The 17,974-nt window shown below is 40.5% G+C and overlaps 2 protein-coding genes across 6 annotated transcripts in view; one reads left to right on the top strand and one right to left on the bottom strand.

Annotated features, from left to right (window-relative positions):
• The window catches only part of LOC112047247 (calcyphosin-like protein), a 79,082-nt gene that overhangs the window by 3,640 nt on the left and 57,468 nt on the right, over positions 1-17,974 (bottom strand). For 4 of the 5 annotated variants that reach the window (XM_024084298.2, XM_052882705.1, XM_052882706.1 and 1 more), the window contains exons 3-6: positions 4,388-4,541; positions 3,057-3,153; positions 2,174-2,254; positions 1,686-1,810 (exon numbers count right to left, since the gene is read on the bottom strand). In XM_024084298.2, the coding sequence (XP_023940066.2) occupies positions 1,686-1,810; positions 2,174-2,254; positions 3,057-3,153; positions 4,388-4,541 (457 nt within the window). Of the gene's footprint in view, positions 1-1,685; positions 1,811-2,173; positions 2,255-3,056; positions 3,154-4,387; positions 4,542-6,153; positions 6,419-17,974 lie in introns of those variants that run through there. The other variant, XM_024084307.2, reaches the window with a different exon arrangement.
• The window catches only part of LOC112047261 (18S rRNA aminocarboxypropyltransferase), a 168,611-nt gene that overhangs the window by 139,655 nt on the left and 10,982 nt on the right, over positions 1-17,974 (top strand). The window lies entirely within an intron of this gene.

Genomic DNA, 17,974 nt, shown 5'->3' with positions numbered 1-17,974 from the left:
CGGTGCGTTACAGAATTAGTTGCCGGTAGACCTGGCATTTGTCCTATTATTTCGTGAAGAAAAGTAAAATATTGTCGACCAATAGCGGCGCAATTAAAATATAGTAACTGGTGTAAATAATTGACTAATCTATATCTATACTAATATTATAAAGAGGTAAAGTTTGTAAGTTTGTAAGTTTGTCACATTTTTTAAATGGGGTAATCTTCGGAACTACTGGTCCGATTTTAAAAATTCTTTCACCAGTAGAATGCTACATTATCGGGGAGTGCTATAGGCTATATTTTATATTGGTATCATATATATTAGCCGAGTTATCACAGTTTTTGTCATACAGGTCGGACTGAAAATCCTCTTAAACAGACTTATTCGCATGCGCTGCCTTAACTATTGTGTAAAATTGAATTTAATGTATGGAGACTTTATGTATCTTTAAAAGTTCTACAAAAAAGTCCGCGACACCATATATCTATCTTCTATATATTAGCAGATATAGTACCTTTTGTGTTTTAAAAATTATTAATTTTATATACTTAGGTTTACGTCATTATTTATACAACTAAACTTTAATCCTTATTAAAATAAATTATTTAATAATCACAAGGATATTATGGAGATAAGATTTGCCCTTTACAGTATGTTAATTACTTTAATAGTTTCGGAGATAATACAAAATTTCTAAAAGACGCAGAAATTCCGCTATATGACGCCCGGCGCTTTCATTTACGTAGTTCCCGTTCCCGTGTGAATATGGGGACAAACATAGCCTATGACACTCGCAAATAACGTAGCTTTCTATTGGTAAAACAATTTTCCAAATCGGTCCAGTAGATCCAGAGATTACCTCCTACAACCACACAAACTTTACCTCTTTATATTATTAGCATAGAAGTCTCTATTTCTCTTGGTCATACCACCACTCTCGAAGGACTGGACCGATTTTGCTAGGGGTAGGAGTAAGATAGAGAAGTTACAGGGTAGGGTAGGGTACGGGTAGGGAAGCGTAGGGGTAGGGTAGGTTTAGGGCCGGGTTTAGGGTAGTGGTAGGGTAGAGGTACGGGTAGGATAGGGAAGTGGTAGGGTAAGGGTAGGATAGGCGTGAGATAGGGGTACGGGTGGGATAGGGGTAGGAAAGGGATAGGGTACGGGGAGGGTAGGGGTAGGATGGTGGTAGGGTGTAGGTAAGGTAGGGGTAGGTTTGGGGTAGGGGTAGGGTAGATGTAGGGGTTGGGTAGGGTAGGGTTGGGGTAGTGGTAGGGTAGGGGTAGGATAGGGTAGGGGTAGTAGTAAAGTTGACATCGAAATTTACGCGGACGAAGTCGCGGGCGTCCGCTAGTGACTTATATACGTACTTGTATATACTGTGCTCATATGAAAGTATGGTCAACCGTTGCTTGAGACCATAATTCCTATTATTATCACACCTCATCATTGCAGTCAATTCACTTACCATCGGTAAGTGATGATGCAATCTAAGATGGAAGCGGGCTACTTGTTAGGCTTAGGATGAAAATCCACACCGTACCAGAACGCTAAATAGCTTGGCGGTACATCTTAGCCGTTAGGGTGCTAACTAGCCACGGCCAAAGCCCCCCACCAGTCAAAACAGTTCCAGAGGAGATTCGGGAGACTCAGAGTGTCGTTTCGCCCATCTCTCCTGCTTCTGCCGCAATAGTAGAGCTCACCGAGGGTTGGAAGCAGCCGAGTACACTCCACGCACGTCCTCGATGCTGATCTCACCGTCCCCGGTCTTGTCCAGCTTCTTGAAGGCCTGCTCCACTATAGCGCGGCGGGATTCTGACATCGGCGGCTGAAAGAGCAATCGTTTAGTCAATAACACAGGAAGATTATTTATGTTGTACGCAAATTTTTATATTTTGTATAGAAATGTTTTTATGCTAGCCACTCATCATCCGATAAGACCACGTGCCTGCAGCGCTAAGAGCAGAATTCCAATAAAATAAATGGTCGTGATCTGAATGATGTAATGCACATTCCACCAACACACGATCAGTGATTTAAAACGGATATTCTGCCGTAAGCGCCGCAGACACGTGGACTTATTGGTTTGTGAGTGGCTGGCATAACACTCGTATTTTTATTTTTTATATATTTATCTACTTATGATAATATCCACGTATTTAACTGTTTGCTTCTTTATGTAAGTACTTACTCGGATCTGCCTTAAAAATTCATCAAGACTAATCGATCCACTTTTGTCGACGTCGAATTTTTCAAACAGCTCGTCCGCATCCTGTATAAAATGAATAAAGAGGGTAGATAAAAAATATATAATTAATTTTGCGAACATTTGTGGTTAATTGCTATTTAAAACCTTCTTCAATTTCGAAAAGAAGCATGCGTTACTTTAAGGAAATTCATTGTGAACAGTGTCACAGAATATAGATAACTTATATTTTTACTGTGACAGTGTATAGTAAGTTTATTTTTTTTAATACTTTAAGTACGAGTATGTTACCGCATGTGACAAACATAATTTTGGTAGATCATTCTTTGTTCGTAGGTAAGAAAGTATTGTTTGTACCCGCCTACAGCATCATAAAGTATTTAGTTAGAATCTAATACAGATATTGTATTTCTTGTTTTTTCAGTTTATTACGCATAGCAGTCGGATTTTATTGTTTTAATAATAAAAAAAATTCGGGCTTTTTAGTTACTTCAAGATAGAACTTCAATTTGAATTATAACTTAGTACAGACAATAAAATTCCTGACTTGAATACATTCTTGCTAGAAAATGTTACTTCGAAGTTTGATGGTCCCAATATAGGTAATCGGTCCGTTTTTTGACAATTTGTGTTAAAACAGAAACATGTACGTAATACGATTTACATTCGCTATTTTAAAATTACATAGCCTATGTCACTACCACAGTTTTGACGAACTTAATGACACCTCATATGTCCGTCCGTCCATTTTGGGGTGTAGGGCGTGCCAAAGAAATGGACATACATACGCTGGAAAAACATTAAGTAAAAAAATACAATAGCTCGCTGAATAATGAACTGTAACAACATATTAATAAACAAAATATACCTCTTTTGGAAGATCTAAGCCGGTCTCTTTGATGCCGTTGAGAAACTCTTCCTTGTTCAGCTGCTTGCTGCCATCGTCGTCCATCCTTCGAAAGATTCTGTGAGAAAACAATATGGAGCTTGCAATATGCTTCATTTTATAAATGTTTGTCATTTATTTAGTGTAATATAATATATATGTAATACATACGTAAATTATGATTACATACGTAAATTAAATATTTATATTTAAAAATATAATTATATTCCCTTCCCGCTCTTTCTTCGCAAGTTCTCTCGTCAGGAGTTGCCTGGGTAATAAGGTAGCATGGGTATACGTAGAAATTGTGCGAAATGGGAAATACTTGATACACTTTAAACCTTCTGAAAATTTGTTATAAGCAAAATGTGTAATAAGGATAGATTCTTAAAAACTAGTTTATTTAAAAATGTAATTTTCAGAGCCAGATGATGGTCTGGTGATCTTCAATTCTACCTTAACCTATTTATTAACCTACCGGCCGGTCAAGATTTACCGTCGATCGTTTTGGTAAACTAATATGTAGAAATCATACATAAGCGGTAAATAAAACGTAACAATACAATTATTTTAAACTGCATCTTCACTTGGCATCAGATGGAGGTTATCGCTAAAATAAAGGTCGCTACATACGGAACGGTAACTACATTTTTTATTCCGAATACATTCAAAATTTATGTGATAAATTATACAAAGACGGTCAAAATATGTTGACCTATTCAAACAATTTTGGGAAAATCCCTTTAAAGTAACACTACGTTAATAATGTCAATATTTATGATAAATATACTGAAAAAACAAAATGTGAAAATTATTGTGATTGCACTAATACCACGAAGCACGAAACAAAATTTGTGCAGCAATTTTATCCTACAAATCACAACTCGAAATACGTATCTATATATTTTTAAGACATTTATGCGAAAATTTTATCATTTGTCTCCTTACACGAAATTATCTCAGAAACTATAGCAGACACTCGGAGAACAATGTGAGCTAAATCAATTTTTGTTATATTTTTTCTGATAATTTATAAGAAAAATCTACAAACTGGGTACAATTCAACTTAAATCACTCTTCATAAGAGGCACAGATTTAGTTTGGCGAGAACTAATAAGAGCGTTAATTTCTCAGCAGAGGCGTGCACAAGGTTCTTAACTAGGGTAGGCACTGTAGTACAAATTGTACATAATGAGAAATTCCTCCTCCAATACATGTACGTAATAAATCCTCAGGGTATTTTGCGTTTAACATTGCGTTTATGCATCTATGAAGTGCACGCCACTGTTTCCCAGTGTATGTAAAGAACATACCTCCCCAGACCAATGATGCCGGACGCGCCACGGGACAGACATAGCAGACGCAGCTTCTCCAGCGGATCAGTGGTAGAGTTGATGGCTCTAAGACTCTTCTGGATGAGCTCTTCATCCACGCGAGAGGACGGAGACTGCGGACGGTGCAGTGCAACTGCAAAAAAATGAAAATAATTCAAATTAGCAGCAGCTGCAGCAATAGCCATTGCCAGTAGGAATACAAGCATACCTTAAAATCTCTAAAATAACTCTAAGTTACTTGTATGTAGAACTAGCAAACGCGGTTTCGCTCGCGTAATCCCAATTCCCGTGGGAATAAAATGTAGCCTTTGTTACTGTTATAGTTAAGCTTTATAAAGATGAATTTTTTTTTTAATCGGTCTAGTAGTTTCGGAGCCTATTTGTAACAACCAATCAAATAATTACATCCCATATCTTTAATATTACTTTAGCTGAAACTGTAGATGGCCTAATAAAACTGTTGAACTAAGTGATCCGACAGTCGCGCCGCATACCGCAAGGTCGGTAGTAATCGCACATGTGTAGCAGACCTTATTTCCAGGAAATCAATAGGTATACGTTACCTATTTCTATGCCATCGCTTCATTATATATTAACAATACGATACGACTGTCAAGGTTTGTACAACTGATTCCTTCTAACATAAAAGACGTAATTTTTTATAAAGCAAAAAAACAGCAAACTCATGGAAATACATAGCACATTATGTATTTACTAGTGATCCGCCCCAGCTCTGTTCGGACCTTTTAATATAACCTTATTTTTTCAAACATAACATCTTATAACCTTATTTTATAAAAATAACATCATATGTGCTACCTTCTGATTACTTTGAAGGCGATGCCAAGCCAGTGACGTATTAATTAAAGTCGTTTCTGAAAGAACCACGGTCTTTAAATCCTAAAAGTTTATGATTTAATCGGCTTTATTTAATGCATCACTGTGTTGGCACCGCCTTCAAAGTGATCAGAAGGTAGCACATACGATGTTATCTTTCGCTTTTTAGTTTATTTGTGTGATTTTGAAGTCAGATAAATTTTTTTGTAAAAAAAGATTTTGTTTTTCTGTTTATCGTGTGCCCTACCATTTAATATTCATAAAAATTACTTCAGTAATTATGCGTTCAAATGAATATTTTTTTCATTTTTGATTTTCATGAAAATTAAAAGGGGTTAAACTGGAAGTATACTCTTTCAAACAGTAAAAGAATTTAATTAATTTTAAAATTGGTTAAGAAATGACGAAGTTATGCGGTAACAAACATAAAAAAACAAGAGAACCTCCTCCTTTATTTTGAAGTTGGTTAATAAATTGGTGTGATTTTAACTTCCTTTTCTGAACGAATTAAAAATTAAGTCATAATAATCATATTTAATCTGTAAACGATGACGTCACAAACTGCAGTTACAATTGCGTTAAAATTTAAATGTTGGAGGTTTTCGTTAAAAAATATTAGGTTTATAGCAAAAAAGTATCATGAATTTTCAGGAAAAAAACGAACTAGAACTATTAGCATTAAATATGAATATTTTAGTAGGAATATTGTAGGTACCTACATCACATAAATAAATACAATAATATCTTTGATAAAATAAATTGTTAATAAATTAAATCGGTGCGCTTCTAAGCAGACAGATAAGTTGAATATTTTTGAGCAAAATGCACTTTTAGTAGGATTTCATTTCCAAAAGCCGGTGAGAATTTTGTCCAACCGGTACAACCATATTATTTACACTAATACTTACTATTCGAATTTGTCGTACACTTATACATTGTTCCGGATATTATAACACTAATTAACAACACGCAATTTATTTGTATATCACAGTAACTGACGGAATGTTTGCTATTTAATTAGTTTTTAATACATTTTTACAGTTAAAACCGCACGTCTCCCCTCGTAGCGTTCGCGACAGATGGGATGGGACAGATGTCAGATGATCTATACTATTTATTACGCGAGCAAAGAGAATGTAGCTATTAGGCCGAGTGCGACCAGCCAACTGCCGGGTTCCGAGTTTTAACCCCAACACAGGCTGCGGCGGCTCGATTCTGCGCAAACTATGTATACCACAGAGCATTTATGACCTCACCGCTTATTGGTCGGTTGGTTATGCGGATACGAAGTCCTGGTTTCGAATCCTGGGGCTATAGATTGAGTTTTTAGCCTCGATAGCTCAACGGTGTGAGTGGTCGGACTCACCGAGGGGTGGTGGTCCCCCGTCCCGTTAGTCTATGTCCACTCCTAATACAGTCTTTCCCGACTAGTAGGAGGGTAATGGGAAAATTTAAAAAGATATGGCAAATATTCTTTTTAAAAGAAAAAAAAAAGGTTTTCTTTGTACCGAGAAATTCTCACAATTTAGGTACTGCCTATTGGTCCTTTGGCTAAGCAGATACGATTATAGAAGTTCTAATTTCTAGTCCTGGAGCTATTATTTAGGTGTTTCGTTGCTGCGAGAAATTCTAGTATACACAGGGTGCTGGGAGTATTTCCCATAGGTTCAAGGTGTTGACGAGTTTACTTAGGTATAGGAGCCAAACTGGATAACCAATATCTTATTTAAAAAAATAATAGAGAGTTTTAACTACCAATAAAACTTACCTATTATTTTTTCATCAATGTCCGGAATCCATCTTGAGAGAAGCACCCGTCTTTCCTTGCCGGATGTCAGCTAAAATCACCTCTCCGATGGTGGCGCCCCCTTGCCGCAACCTAATACCTATGTACAAGTGACCGTAGCGAGCCGAGTGAATGTTCGCCATTATTATACTCATGATGCACCAGGTAGGCCTTACCTGGATTCCGGACATTGATGAAAAAATAATAGGTAAGTTTTATTGGTAGTTAAAACTCTCTATTATTTGTTTCGTATCAATGTCCGGAATCCATCTTGAGTGAAGTGTTTGTTATCACCTGGTGCTCGCAAGGTTGACGCTTTAATGTGAATTATACTGAAAAATATTTTTGAATAAATGAAAATTCTCAATTTTGAAGAACAAATATACTCTTAATATGTATGTTAAGGAATTTGATAGTGGCCTAGGTAATCCAGTTATGTATACCTATTTTGGAATTCATAATCAGTGATTTTCTAGAATTCTAGATGTTAGTAATTAAATCTGACTTCCAAATCCGTCCGAATTTCTAGAAATGGATAGAATCTGATGAAAGATTTGCTTTACAGATCTTGTAAAACAATTTTATTTAACCTATTATTGTACAAGATGCATGCGTAACATAGCTCCTAGTATTATTAAATTAGTTATGTTTTGTCATTCAGTTACAGCAATACAAAGCAGTTGCTTAAACCCGTAAACCATACTTGGATTTTTTACTTTAAAACTCTATATGAATTGCTTCTTAATGATACTCTGCACACACAGAGTCCAAATATGTTAGCTAACAGTGACACGCCCAGGAACTAGGATATGTACCTATAAATAATCTACTTACCACAACCCATCAGACAGATTGTGCCACATCGAAATGTAATTTAATATCATTAGATTCATCATTCTGGCGATAAATGAATTTTAATTACTTTTATTTAAATAATAGACCTCACTGTAGCAGCATGGTGGATTCAAGCTCCATATCCCATAAGTAGGCAGGCCCGGCTGATTATGATGACGGTAAATGAATCCGGTAGAAGCGAATCCTTTGCATGTATGAGGTGTATGATTGATAAAATTATGACAATCCATGTTCAACGGTGAAGAAGCCCTTGCTAAGCTGGGTGTAGAAATTATTGATTTTGTCAGGATCATGTGAAACTATATATGTAATACGGTGGTAAGTTTAGGATACCAATTTAACTTCTCTTCCGATACTGAAATAGCTTTGGAAGCTTTGAAGAAGCATTAATATAAGCCCATCTCACCTACTAGTCAAATTAGTAAATTTTTTATATTAGGTACCGATTTCTGTATTGGCATACTTTTGTCATCCAAGACCTCAGACCAATTATTGTATAGAACCTGCCTCGCTAGACGTTACTTTTCTGTCAAAGTATATGATCAACGATCTAATGCGATTATAAAAACCTGTCTTTATAGAATCGATGTTAAATAGTTGTAATCGTGTTCGTCGGTTAAAGAGCTCCGTAAAAATACCTTTTTGTGTAATTGAATTGTGTAAAAAACGGGCAAAACCTTCTAGTTTAGTATAAGATATATACCAAATCTAAGCTCATTTTCCTCAGAAAATGACAGACAATTTTGTTCGTGACAATGAGTGCGATACAGGTCCTTCTATAATTGGTCTGAGTCCAAGACAGATAGCAAACTATTTGTTTAACATTTTAGAATATAAATTCAATGGTTTGTGGGATACACCATTTCTTTACATCTGTCTCAAACTGGCTTTATCATATGATTGTAGCGCCGGCTGGATATTGATAACTGCTGCCCTTGATCAGGTCAATGGATCAACATTTCTAGTCACTCAAAATCGGTGAGGCTCAGTAGTTATAATCTTGAATCACTGGGGCATGTGCATCTGTTTGTTTTGTGGTGTGTGTGTGATCGCCATATTTAAAAAATTAAAATTTTAATAGCTTTCCGCTCGAAATGATTGGAATGATTCCGGTGGCCGTGTACGATGAGGTTTGGTGGAAGAGACAACCAGTTGTGCTTCTTTAGTACACATAACGTGTTGTTGTGTATAAGGCTTACTAGTCCTGATCATCTGCTCTCGAAAGGCTATTCAGCATGAGTAGTTCCTACACAAGACGCTTGTTTTGGGCGTGTCTCACACTTGAAATAATATAGCTGTCGCACGTCAAAAAGAAAAATCATTCTGACTAAGTTTGCTGACTCGAGAGGACAACTCTGTATTAAACTCGTCCAGGAAATATTGAGCTATTATATAAATATTTTATTTGTCTAATTTTGTTAGGACCTGATGTGACTGCTAGATAACTCTGTTCTGTTTATATAAGCAATCCACGTATCGGTTATAGATCTGAAGAAGCATCTAAGCACTTTGCAATCGACAATGCTGATAAAATATCGCAGCACATTTTCTTGTGGTGTGCGTACCATGCGAGTCATTCGTCCAAGACATCGTGAATTTCATGTCATTGAATTGCGTTTTCAATCCACATCTGAAAGCCAATATGAGTGTGTGTTGGCATGGCCAATAGGTGTTTTGCCATGTGTTCTATAGGTATTCTTGACCTATTAATCTATATCTGGGCACAACGGTATAGGAATAGTCGCCCTGCTCCACCTATGTTGACTTATCGGCAGCAGTCGGTTGTAGTATTGCATTGTCCAACTATGTAGCCTGCTTATCCGTCCTAGGCAGTGCAACAGGCGTGTTGTAAACGTAACCTGTTGACTTAGCTGCTCGAAGGACTGTGGCCCAACACACACAGGTCGCAAAGGTCAGCCTCTCTTTAAGAGATTGATATTTGTCAGAGAGACCACCTACGACTAAGAAGCTGTTGCTGAAGCGCTGTTGCGTAGCGTTAAGCACTTCGACTCCGACAAGGGGACTTTGCGTTGCGTCTTGCGTCCCAGTTTGCCAAGAAACTTGAGGCAAAGTATCGGAGTCAGCACAGACTTCTCGGAGTTGGTTATCCATTCTAATGTTTACAGTCCCTATTGTGAAAGGGTCAGTCCAGTCCATATGAGATTAGCATTGCTTTACCTCTTACGTTTAAGAAGATGTCGCTCAAGTGTCTTGCATAGCGTTAAGCACATACGACTCCTTGCTTGTATCCAAGTTATGCCGACAATCCCGAGGTATTGTGTCAGTACCAGGACTTACAGTCTAAAGGGTGTATTCTAGAAAAGGTACACTTGTTCCTCGATTTCTTGGAATCGTGCAACCCAATTCGTTGTTATTGCAAAGGTTTTTAGGTGCTTATGGACCGAATGTCAATTAGGCCAGCTGAAGTAGCTGCTGTTTGTCTAAACTTCAGTGCTAATCGAGCCTTAGAAATATGCGGTGCAAAATTGGTTGCATAGGCGAAAGCGGTTTTTCTCTTTCCATCAGTTGCGTTCAGTTAAGTCAAGTTTAGGATTGGTCGGAATGTTTGGTTCAGTCTTGGTACCAAAACCAAAATGGACAAAGCTGTGTTGCGCCAGTTCTAAAATAAACATTACGTATACCTGTGTAGCAAAAGTTAATAGGTATTGAGTGTACGTTTTATTTCTGAAACGTTGCATGAGTAGAAACTAAAACTGAAATAGGTATATGATATGGTCTGAAGATATGAACACCATTTAAAAATATACCACCACATATTTCAAATCTCAAATTTTTTTAAACGTCCGTCTTAAAATGTAAAATATTTTCGTTACGTTAGTTTGAATTATCGGTAAGTATAATAGATGTTGTTCTTAAAATGTCACGCTAAAGAAACAAGACAGTTTTGCTCTGTTTCTGGAACTAAATGTATCAAGGGTAAGTTTTTTAGCCCCCGCCCCCTTGTTTTGAAAATCGCTTTGTACTTGGGAGGAATTTTATACAAAACATCATATTTAAAATTTTCATTTCACGTAAAAATAAATTGATAAAATCATTTCATCTACCATTGCTTTGTACTTGTATGGATAGATGACCTTTCAGAATAATAAGTCTAAAGTCTACTAATATTTGTCACGCTTTCTTGTAAAACAACTATTTGGCAACTTGAGAAGTTTTACAAAGCTGCGAAAGAACATTCCAGTATATTTGAATGCAATTCTTTCATAATTATGTACCTCTAAACGTTTTCTTTCGTACTAACTCCGGGTGTGAATGATAAAATGTGGGTACCCACATTTTTCTTTTAAGTGAAGAAAAGTCGTAACAAAGGGAAAATCAACAATATATAGTTTATCAATACTCGTATTTAAAACGATGTTTGAATAAATTCATGAGGTTTATGACTCGCTTTAATAAATAGATTCCTATAAAGTTGCAACAATTTCGTACTAATTTGCAGCCAAGATCAATCGTTACTACCGTCGCTTTGTCTGTAATTGTACACGTATTTTCACTATTTCTATTCATAGGATTTGTTGAAAATGTGTCGTGTTGTAATAAAATTTAAACTGTACGTAACTCACGGTTTGCAAAGCCTTACATGCTCTGCTCTTTACTTCTCGTAGGATCACTGCCACCGCTGCCGCTGGAACTCGACGATGGAGAACGTGCACGTTTTAATATCACTTTTAACAGAATCACTTACGTTCTCCATTTTCGGAGAGGTTTATTCACACAGAAAATATAAAATGTGCACCTAATATGTAGGTATAATTGTTTTTTCCGTGATCACAATGGCTGACATGTGAACGGCGTGAAAAACGACGCTTAATGGCGAACATTCACTCGGCTCGCTACGGTCACTTGTACATAGGTATTAGGTTGCGGCAAGGGGGCGCCACCATCGGAGAGGTGATTTTAGCTGACATCCGGCAAGGAAAGACGGGTGCTTCTCTCAAGATGGATTCCGGACATTGATACGAAACAAATAATAAAAAATACAACCGACTTCAAAATTATAAAAACGTTTTTACTAAACTAATAAAAAGCGAAAAATAACATCGTATGTGCTACATTCTCAGTTTGCTCAGTGCGATCAGTTGCGTAGAAGGCGGTACCAAGATACTGCTGTGTTAATTAAAGCCGTTTTTGAAAGAACAGTCTTAAAATCCTAAATCTTTATGATTTAAACGGCTTGAATTAACTAATGAATTTACTGTCCTTAGATAGCTAGATTAATATAGTAAAGCTCAGTATATTATTTTAGTTCAACCACAGAAAACATTTGTACAAGAAGTTCAACCATGAAACCTCGTGATTCGAAAACGTAATAACCACTTTTCCAAAGAGGCAGTCAGCTACAGCTACGAATTAAAAATTAAAAAAAAAACACAGAAATCTACCTGAAAAATTTAAAGAATGTAGGTGTACTATTGATTTAACAAAACATGCGCCAATGCGGTTCAAGAAAATTGTATCTATTTCCACAAAAGTTGCCAGCAAGGGCATGACTCGGTAATTTTGGACGGAAAAACGTGGAAATACATTTACCTCTATCTATTTCAATCAGGGTGTCAATGACATGCCATAAAGGACTGCGACAGCGAGACATGCCTCATTTTATATTTTATGAACCCTCTTCGTCTGACCATGCTTACACCATAGGTACTTATTAGGCTTTAGCAGGTAGCAGGTTTTCAGGGTCCCGACCCGCGACCGTTCAAGTATAAAGCATGTATTTTAATACTAGCGGACGCCCGCGACTTTATCCGCGTGAAACTCGTTGTAAACTTTCAACCCCTATTTCAACCCTCTTCTATTAATATTGTCGCATGTTTTATGTATAAAAAGTAGCCCATTAATTATTATATAACTCAAAACATGAACGATTTATATGAAAGTAACTTCAATCCCTTTTTAACCCTCTAAGAGTAAAATTTTGAAAAGAACATTATTTTTAGTATTTTTCTAGTAGTTTTACGATTTAGCGTCCCGGTACAATGTCGTGTATAAACCGAAATGCGTGCGATTTTTCACCTCCTCCTAATTCCTTGCTTGCTTGCATCATCACTTACCATCAGGTGAGTGAGGTGTAAAGATTGTATGATTGATCTTTACAAGTAAAGAATAAAAATGGACGATTGAGGATCTGAACCCTTGAAAACTGCTACATTTGAAAACCAGGCACACTTAGCTGTGATAGGATCATAACAAGCTGACAAACTTTCATCATCATCATCATTAGCAACCCATATTCGGCTCACTGCTGAGCACGAGTTTCCTCTCAGAATGAGAGGGGTTAGGCCTTAGTCCACCAAGCTGGCTTAATGCGGATTAGCAGACTTCACACGTAGAGTAATAAGAAAATTCTCAGGTTGCAGGTTTCCTCAAGATGTTTTTCCTTCACAGTTTGAGACACGTGATGTTTAATTTCTTATAATGCACATACAACTGAAAAGTTGGAGGTGCCTCAGACCGGATACGAACTTACGCCTTCTGGAGACGGAGACAGAGGTTATATCCAATAGGATAACACGGTGAGAGCCGTGACAAACTTTAACCCATAAAAAATGATGTATTGGCCCCTTATAAAATGAAGTATTGAAGTACCTTTTTTTTTTTTTTTTTACGTGGGGAAATCCTCATGGATACCTTCTCGCCACGGGGAGGCAAGAAGGTTATGTCGGACTTCAACCGACTAAAACCCCACGGTGATCCGACTCGCCGCCTGATGACTGAGCCACGGGAACATTTCGTAAACTACCGCAACCCAGCCAGCGACACTCGTAAATTGAGCTCTCCTGTAGTTTTATTAAGATCGCTTAGGAAACACTGAAAGCGTTAACGACTCGAGGACTTATCTCCGGTGGGTGACAGATTCCCCGTATCTATCACCCGGAGGTCCTCGTCAAGGAGGCAAATGACGGTCCTGAACGAGCCGCCTGCGTCCGGCTCTCTTACGGCGGATAGGATGAGAATCCACGTCGACCTCTCTCAACCTTTCCGCTGCCTCTTTCTGTGACATCACAATCTCACAGAAGGAGACAACAGCTTCCCAGGACTTCTCATTTTCCGTCATGGCTTTTATGACGCATGGCAGAGATAGATCTCGTCCGATTACAGCCACCAGCGCCTCGCGTGGCTCCTCCCAACTGGAACATTCAGCCAGAGTATGCTGTGCGGTATCAGAAGCGCAGCCACACTCATGGCAAACCTCTGTAGGCTCTCTACCGGCCACCTTCCACAGGTATCTTCCGAAGCAGCCGTGCCCCGAAATAACCTGTGTAAGGTGAAACGTAATTTCACCGTGCCTCCTTTGTATCCACTGTTGGAGTACAGGTCGAATCGCTTCAATTGTTTGTCGACCTGCACCTGGCAACTCTAGCCTCTCTTGCCACTTCCTAAGAACTTCGCCGTGAGCTTTGCGCTTCCACTTGGTTATTATTCCCCGGGAAATTTGTTCTCCTCGTGATTGGGCTTCCACCCTGAGCAGGTGCATTGACGCCAATACCTCCGCATCCAGATCCCATGGAGGCGTCCCAGCCAAAGCGCAGGCAGCTTCGCAGGAGATGGTTCGATAAGCTCTGACTACCCTGGCAGCCATGACCCGCTGCGGCCTCTGCAACAGTGTTCGGTTTTGAGCAGTCAGAGAGTATACCCATATTGGCGCCCCATACAATGCCATCGATCGCACTACTCCAGTGTAAAGGCGACGGCAGGCGACGTTGGGTCCACCCACGTTTGGGAGAAGCCGGCTCAGCGCCCCGGTGGCACCAATTAACTTTGGGACCAGTCGTCGGAAGTGTTCCGCAAATTTCCATCGACTGTCGAGGACGAGTCCAAGGTACTTCATAGTCGACTCAACAGGGATAGATACTCCTCCAACGACGAGGTCAAACTCAACCGAAGGTAACATCCTTGGGCCATGAAAGTATAGAGCCTCAGATTTATTAAGGGCCACCTCCAACCCCAATCGCCGGATCCGTGCCACTACCTGAGCCACACCAGCTGTCGCAAGTATACGCGCCTCTCTGAAGGTTTTGCCACGGGCAGTAACAAGGGTGTCATCTGCATAACACGTGACGTCAACGCCCTGCACGTTAAAGCCCCGTAACACCCAGTCGTATCCGATATTCCACAGAAGTGGACCAAGGACCGAACCCTGTGGAACACCGCATGTCATCTCCCTCCGCGTCCATCCACTGTTAGCTGGGTATGTCACTACTCTTTCAGAAAGGTAATTTTCCACGATTCGCCGTAGGTATCCCGGTATCCCGTGATACCTCAAAGCCTCCCGTATGCAGCTCCATGGGAGACTATTAAATGCGTTTGAAATATCAAGAGATACCGCTAAAACCACTTCGCCTTGGGAAAGTGCGTCTTCCGTCAAAGCCCTCACCCGAGCAATAGCATCGATAGTGGACCTGCCTCGACGGAATCCATACTGGTTTTCGCTCAGGTTTGGCCCCACCTCCTCCAAATGCTTGACAAGCCGATTTGACACTATTCGCTCAAAGAGTTTGTTTACCTCATTCAGCAAGACAATCGGCCTGTATGCTGAAGCTGAGTCAGCAGGACGACCTATCTTTCGGAGTAATACAAGTTTTCCAATTTTCCAAGTACGAGGATACTGTCCCTGCTTTAGACATGCGCTAAAGAGAGCTCTAACTCTAGGTTCCAGAGGGCCAAGGGCAAACACCCACGCCTTCCCAGGGACGCCGTCGGGACCCGGGGCAGTGTTTTTGGATTGAAGCCGTTTCACCGCTGCTTGAAACTCTCCCTCGGAAACTTCCGAAAAGGATGTATCTCCTTCACTGATGTAAGGTGCCATGCTTGGCGGGGTCACATCTTCCCTATTAGGGAATAGCGTGTCCACTACTAATTCCAGGTGCTGGGGCTGGAGAGTTTCCGTTAGTGGTGGCGCCTTTGGACGTAACTTGCGTCTTATTATTTTATAGGGCCTACCCCAGGGATCGGCATCAAGACTGGCTAACATTTCCTCTTTGGCTAAGTTTTTAGCTGTTCTTATAGCCACCTGGAGAGTCACGACAGCCTCCCGATATACCGCGTAAAGTCGCTCTTCTTCTCGCTGATTACGAGTTCGCCGTCGCCTACTCCTCGTGAATTGGCGTCTAGTGGCCACACAGGATCTGCGCAATTGAGCTAGCTCCTCAGACCACCAGTATACAGCATCTCTCGGGGGAATAAAACCGGTCCGTGGCATAGCCACATCGCAAACTTGCGTAATAGCCTGACCGAGCCACTCGGTTTCTTCTTCTACTACTATGGTATCTGCAGGTACCGGAAGCCACGCTTGTACCAGCGCCGCCTCAACTAAAGCATCACGGTTAAGACGCTTAATGGACCAACGAGGGCCAATATTCCGCATGGTTTGGGTTCGAGGTCTTATTGAAATCGAATGGGTAAACACATCATACCTGATATATCGATGATCTGAAAGTGACACCACATTTTTAAAAACCTTCCACCCACTAACACAACGCGCTAGGCAAGCATCGGCGAACGAAACATCTACAATAGAGCCGCCATTTCGCCGCACGCACGTGAATGTTGACCCTCGGTTCAGCACTTCCAAGCCTGTCAAAATTGCCCAATCTTCAAGAGTCTCGCCAGGTGCATCGGTTGCCGGGGATCCCCACGCTACAGATTTAGCATTGAAATCGCCAGCAACAAGCACGCGACTTGGACGGCTACTGTTGATCGTTGTTCCGATCTCCAACAGCAACTGCTCGAATTCGGCCAGAGTACGGTTCGGAGAGAAATACACCCCAATCACAGACACACCGCCAATTAGCGCTAAGACATATCCTCGCCCTCTTACTACTTTTTCAATTGCTGGGGAACCGACAGATGTCCTACTGACGATGGCCACCAAACCGTCTCTGTCACCTACCCAATCATCACCAGAAGGTACAAAATATGGCTCTGAAACCACAGCAACGTCTATGAACCACTCTGCCATAGTCTGGAACAGTAGATCCTGAGCTGCGGCACAGTGGTTGATATTAGCCTGTAAAAATTTGAGAGCCATATTAACACTATCCTACAGACATCGTAACATCTTCGGCCGCACTTGTGGTCGGACGAGCAGACTGCGAGGAGGCCCGGGGGCCATCGTCAATCTTTCCACTGCTCTTCTTTTTTGTGTAGGTGCTTTGGTTGCAAGCACGACTACCTCCCAAATGATTTGCCGGTCTACCAGCATCTTCACATACCCTGCAGTGTGGCGCAGCTGAACACTCCCTCGCTTTATGGCCCGCCTGACCGCAACGGTAACAAGTATCGCTACGGTCAACCTCAGCTGAGCACTGTGCTATTAGGTGTCCTGACTCTAGACATCGGTAGCAACGGCGGGGTCTTTCATCCAGGATTTTTATTTGGACTGAAACCCAGCCCACTAATAGTCTACCACCTTCTGCCACTTTTTTTGCAGCTGTGACTGGGCAGCGTAACCAAAGCGTCCCTAAGCCCGAAAAGCTCCTTTTTATTTCGCCAAACCGAATCTGATCGGCAGAGCAGCCTCCGCGTGACGCTATTTCAGCTACTACGTCATTGTTGGATACAGAATCATCCAGCCCTGAAACACGCATGTCGACGCATTTTACAGGTCTAGAGACTCGAAGGAATTCCTCGCTGATAACTTCCCTCAGTTTGTGCGCGAGAGAATCTGCCATCTTTTCACTTGTGGCTCCCGGAACCTCCAAAATGCGTCCTCCTGTTGCCGCTCTCCTAAACCGCAAAGCAGTAATTCCAAGATCTGAAAGATCTATTTTTTCTTTCGCTTCCTTAAGCACAGCAGCATATGTGGCGCCTTTCTCCTCAGCACCGGGTTGCAGCGTTAGGACTATGGCTGCTGAACGCGGGGAGCGAAGCTTACGAGATTTGTCAGCAGGCTGCCGCTTGCGTTCTTCATTCGCCAGCGATGATGGTTCTTCGAGCGAACCACTTTGCTTTTTCTTCTTCTTTGTTTTACGGCGGCTAACTTTCGCCCACTGCTCCCCATCATGCGCAGAAGGTTTAGCTGTCTGTTCTACTTCAGCAGGACGCGTAAGTGGATTCTCATGAGT

Source organism: Bicyclus anynana, chromosome 7 (assembly GCF_947172395.1).
Source record: "Bicyclus anynana chromosome 7, ilBicAnyn1.1, whole genome shotgun sequence".
In the NCBI taxonomy this organism is placed as follows: Eukaryota; Metazoa; Arthropoda; class Insecta; order Lepidoptera; family Nymphalidae; genus Bicyclus; species Bicyclus anynana.
This window is presented reverse-complemented; position numbering and strand designations above follow the sequence as displayed.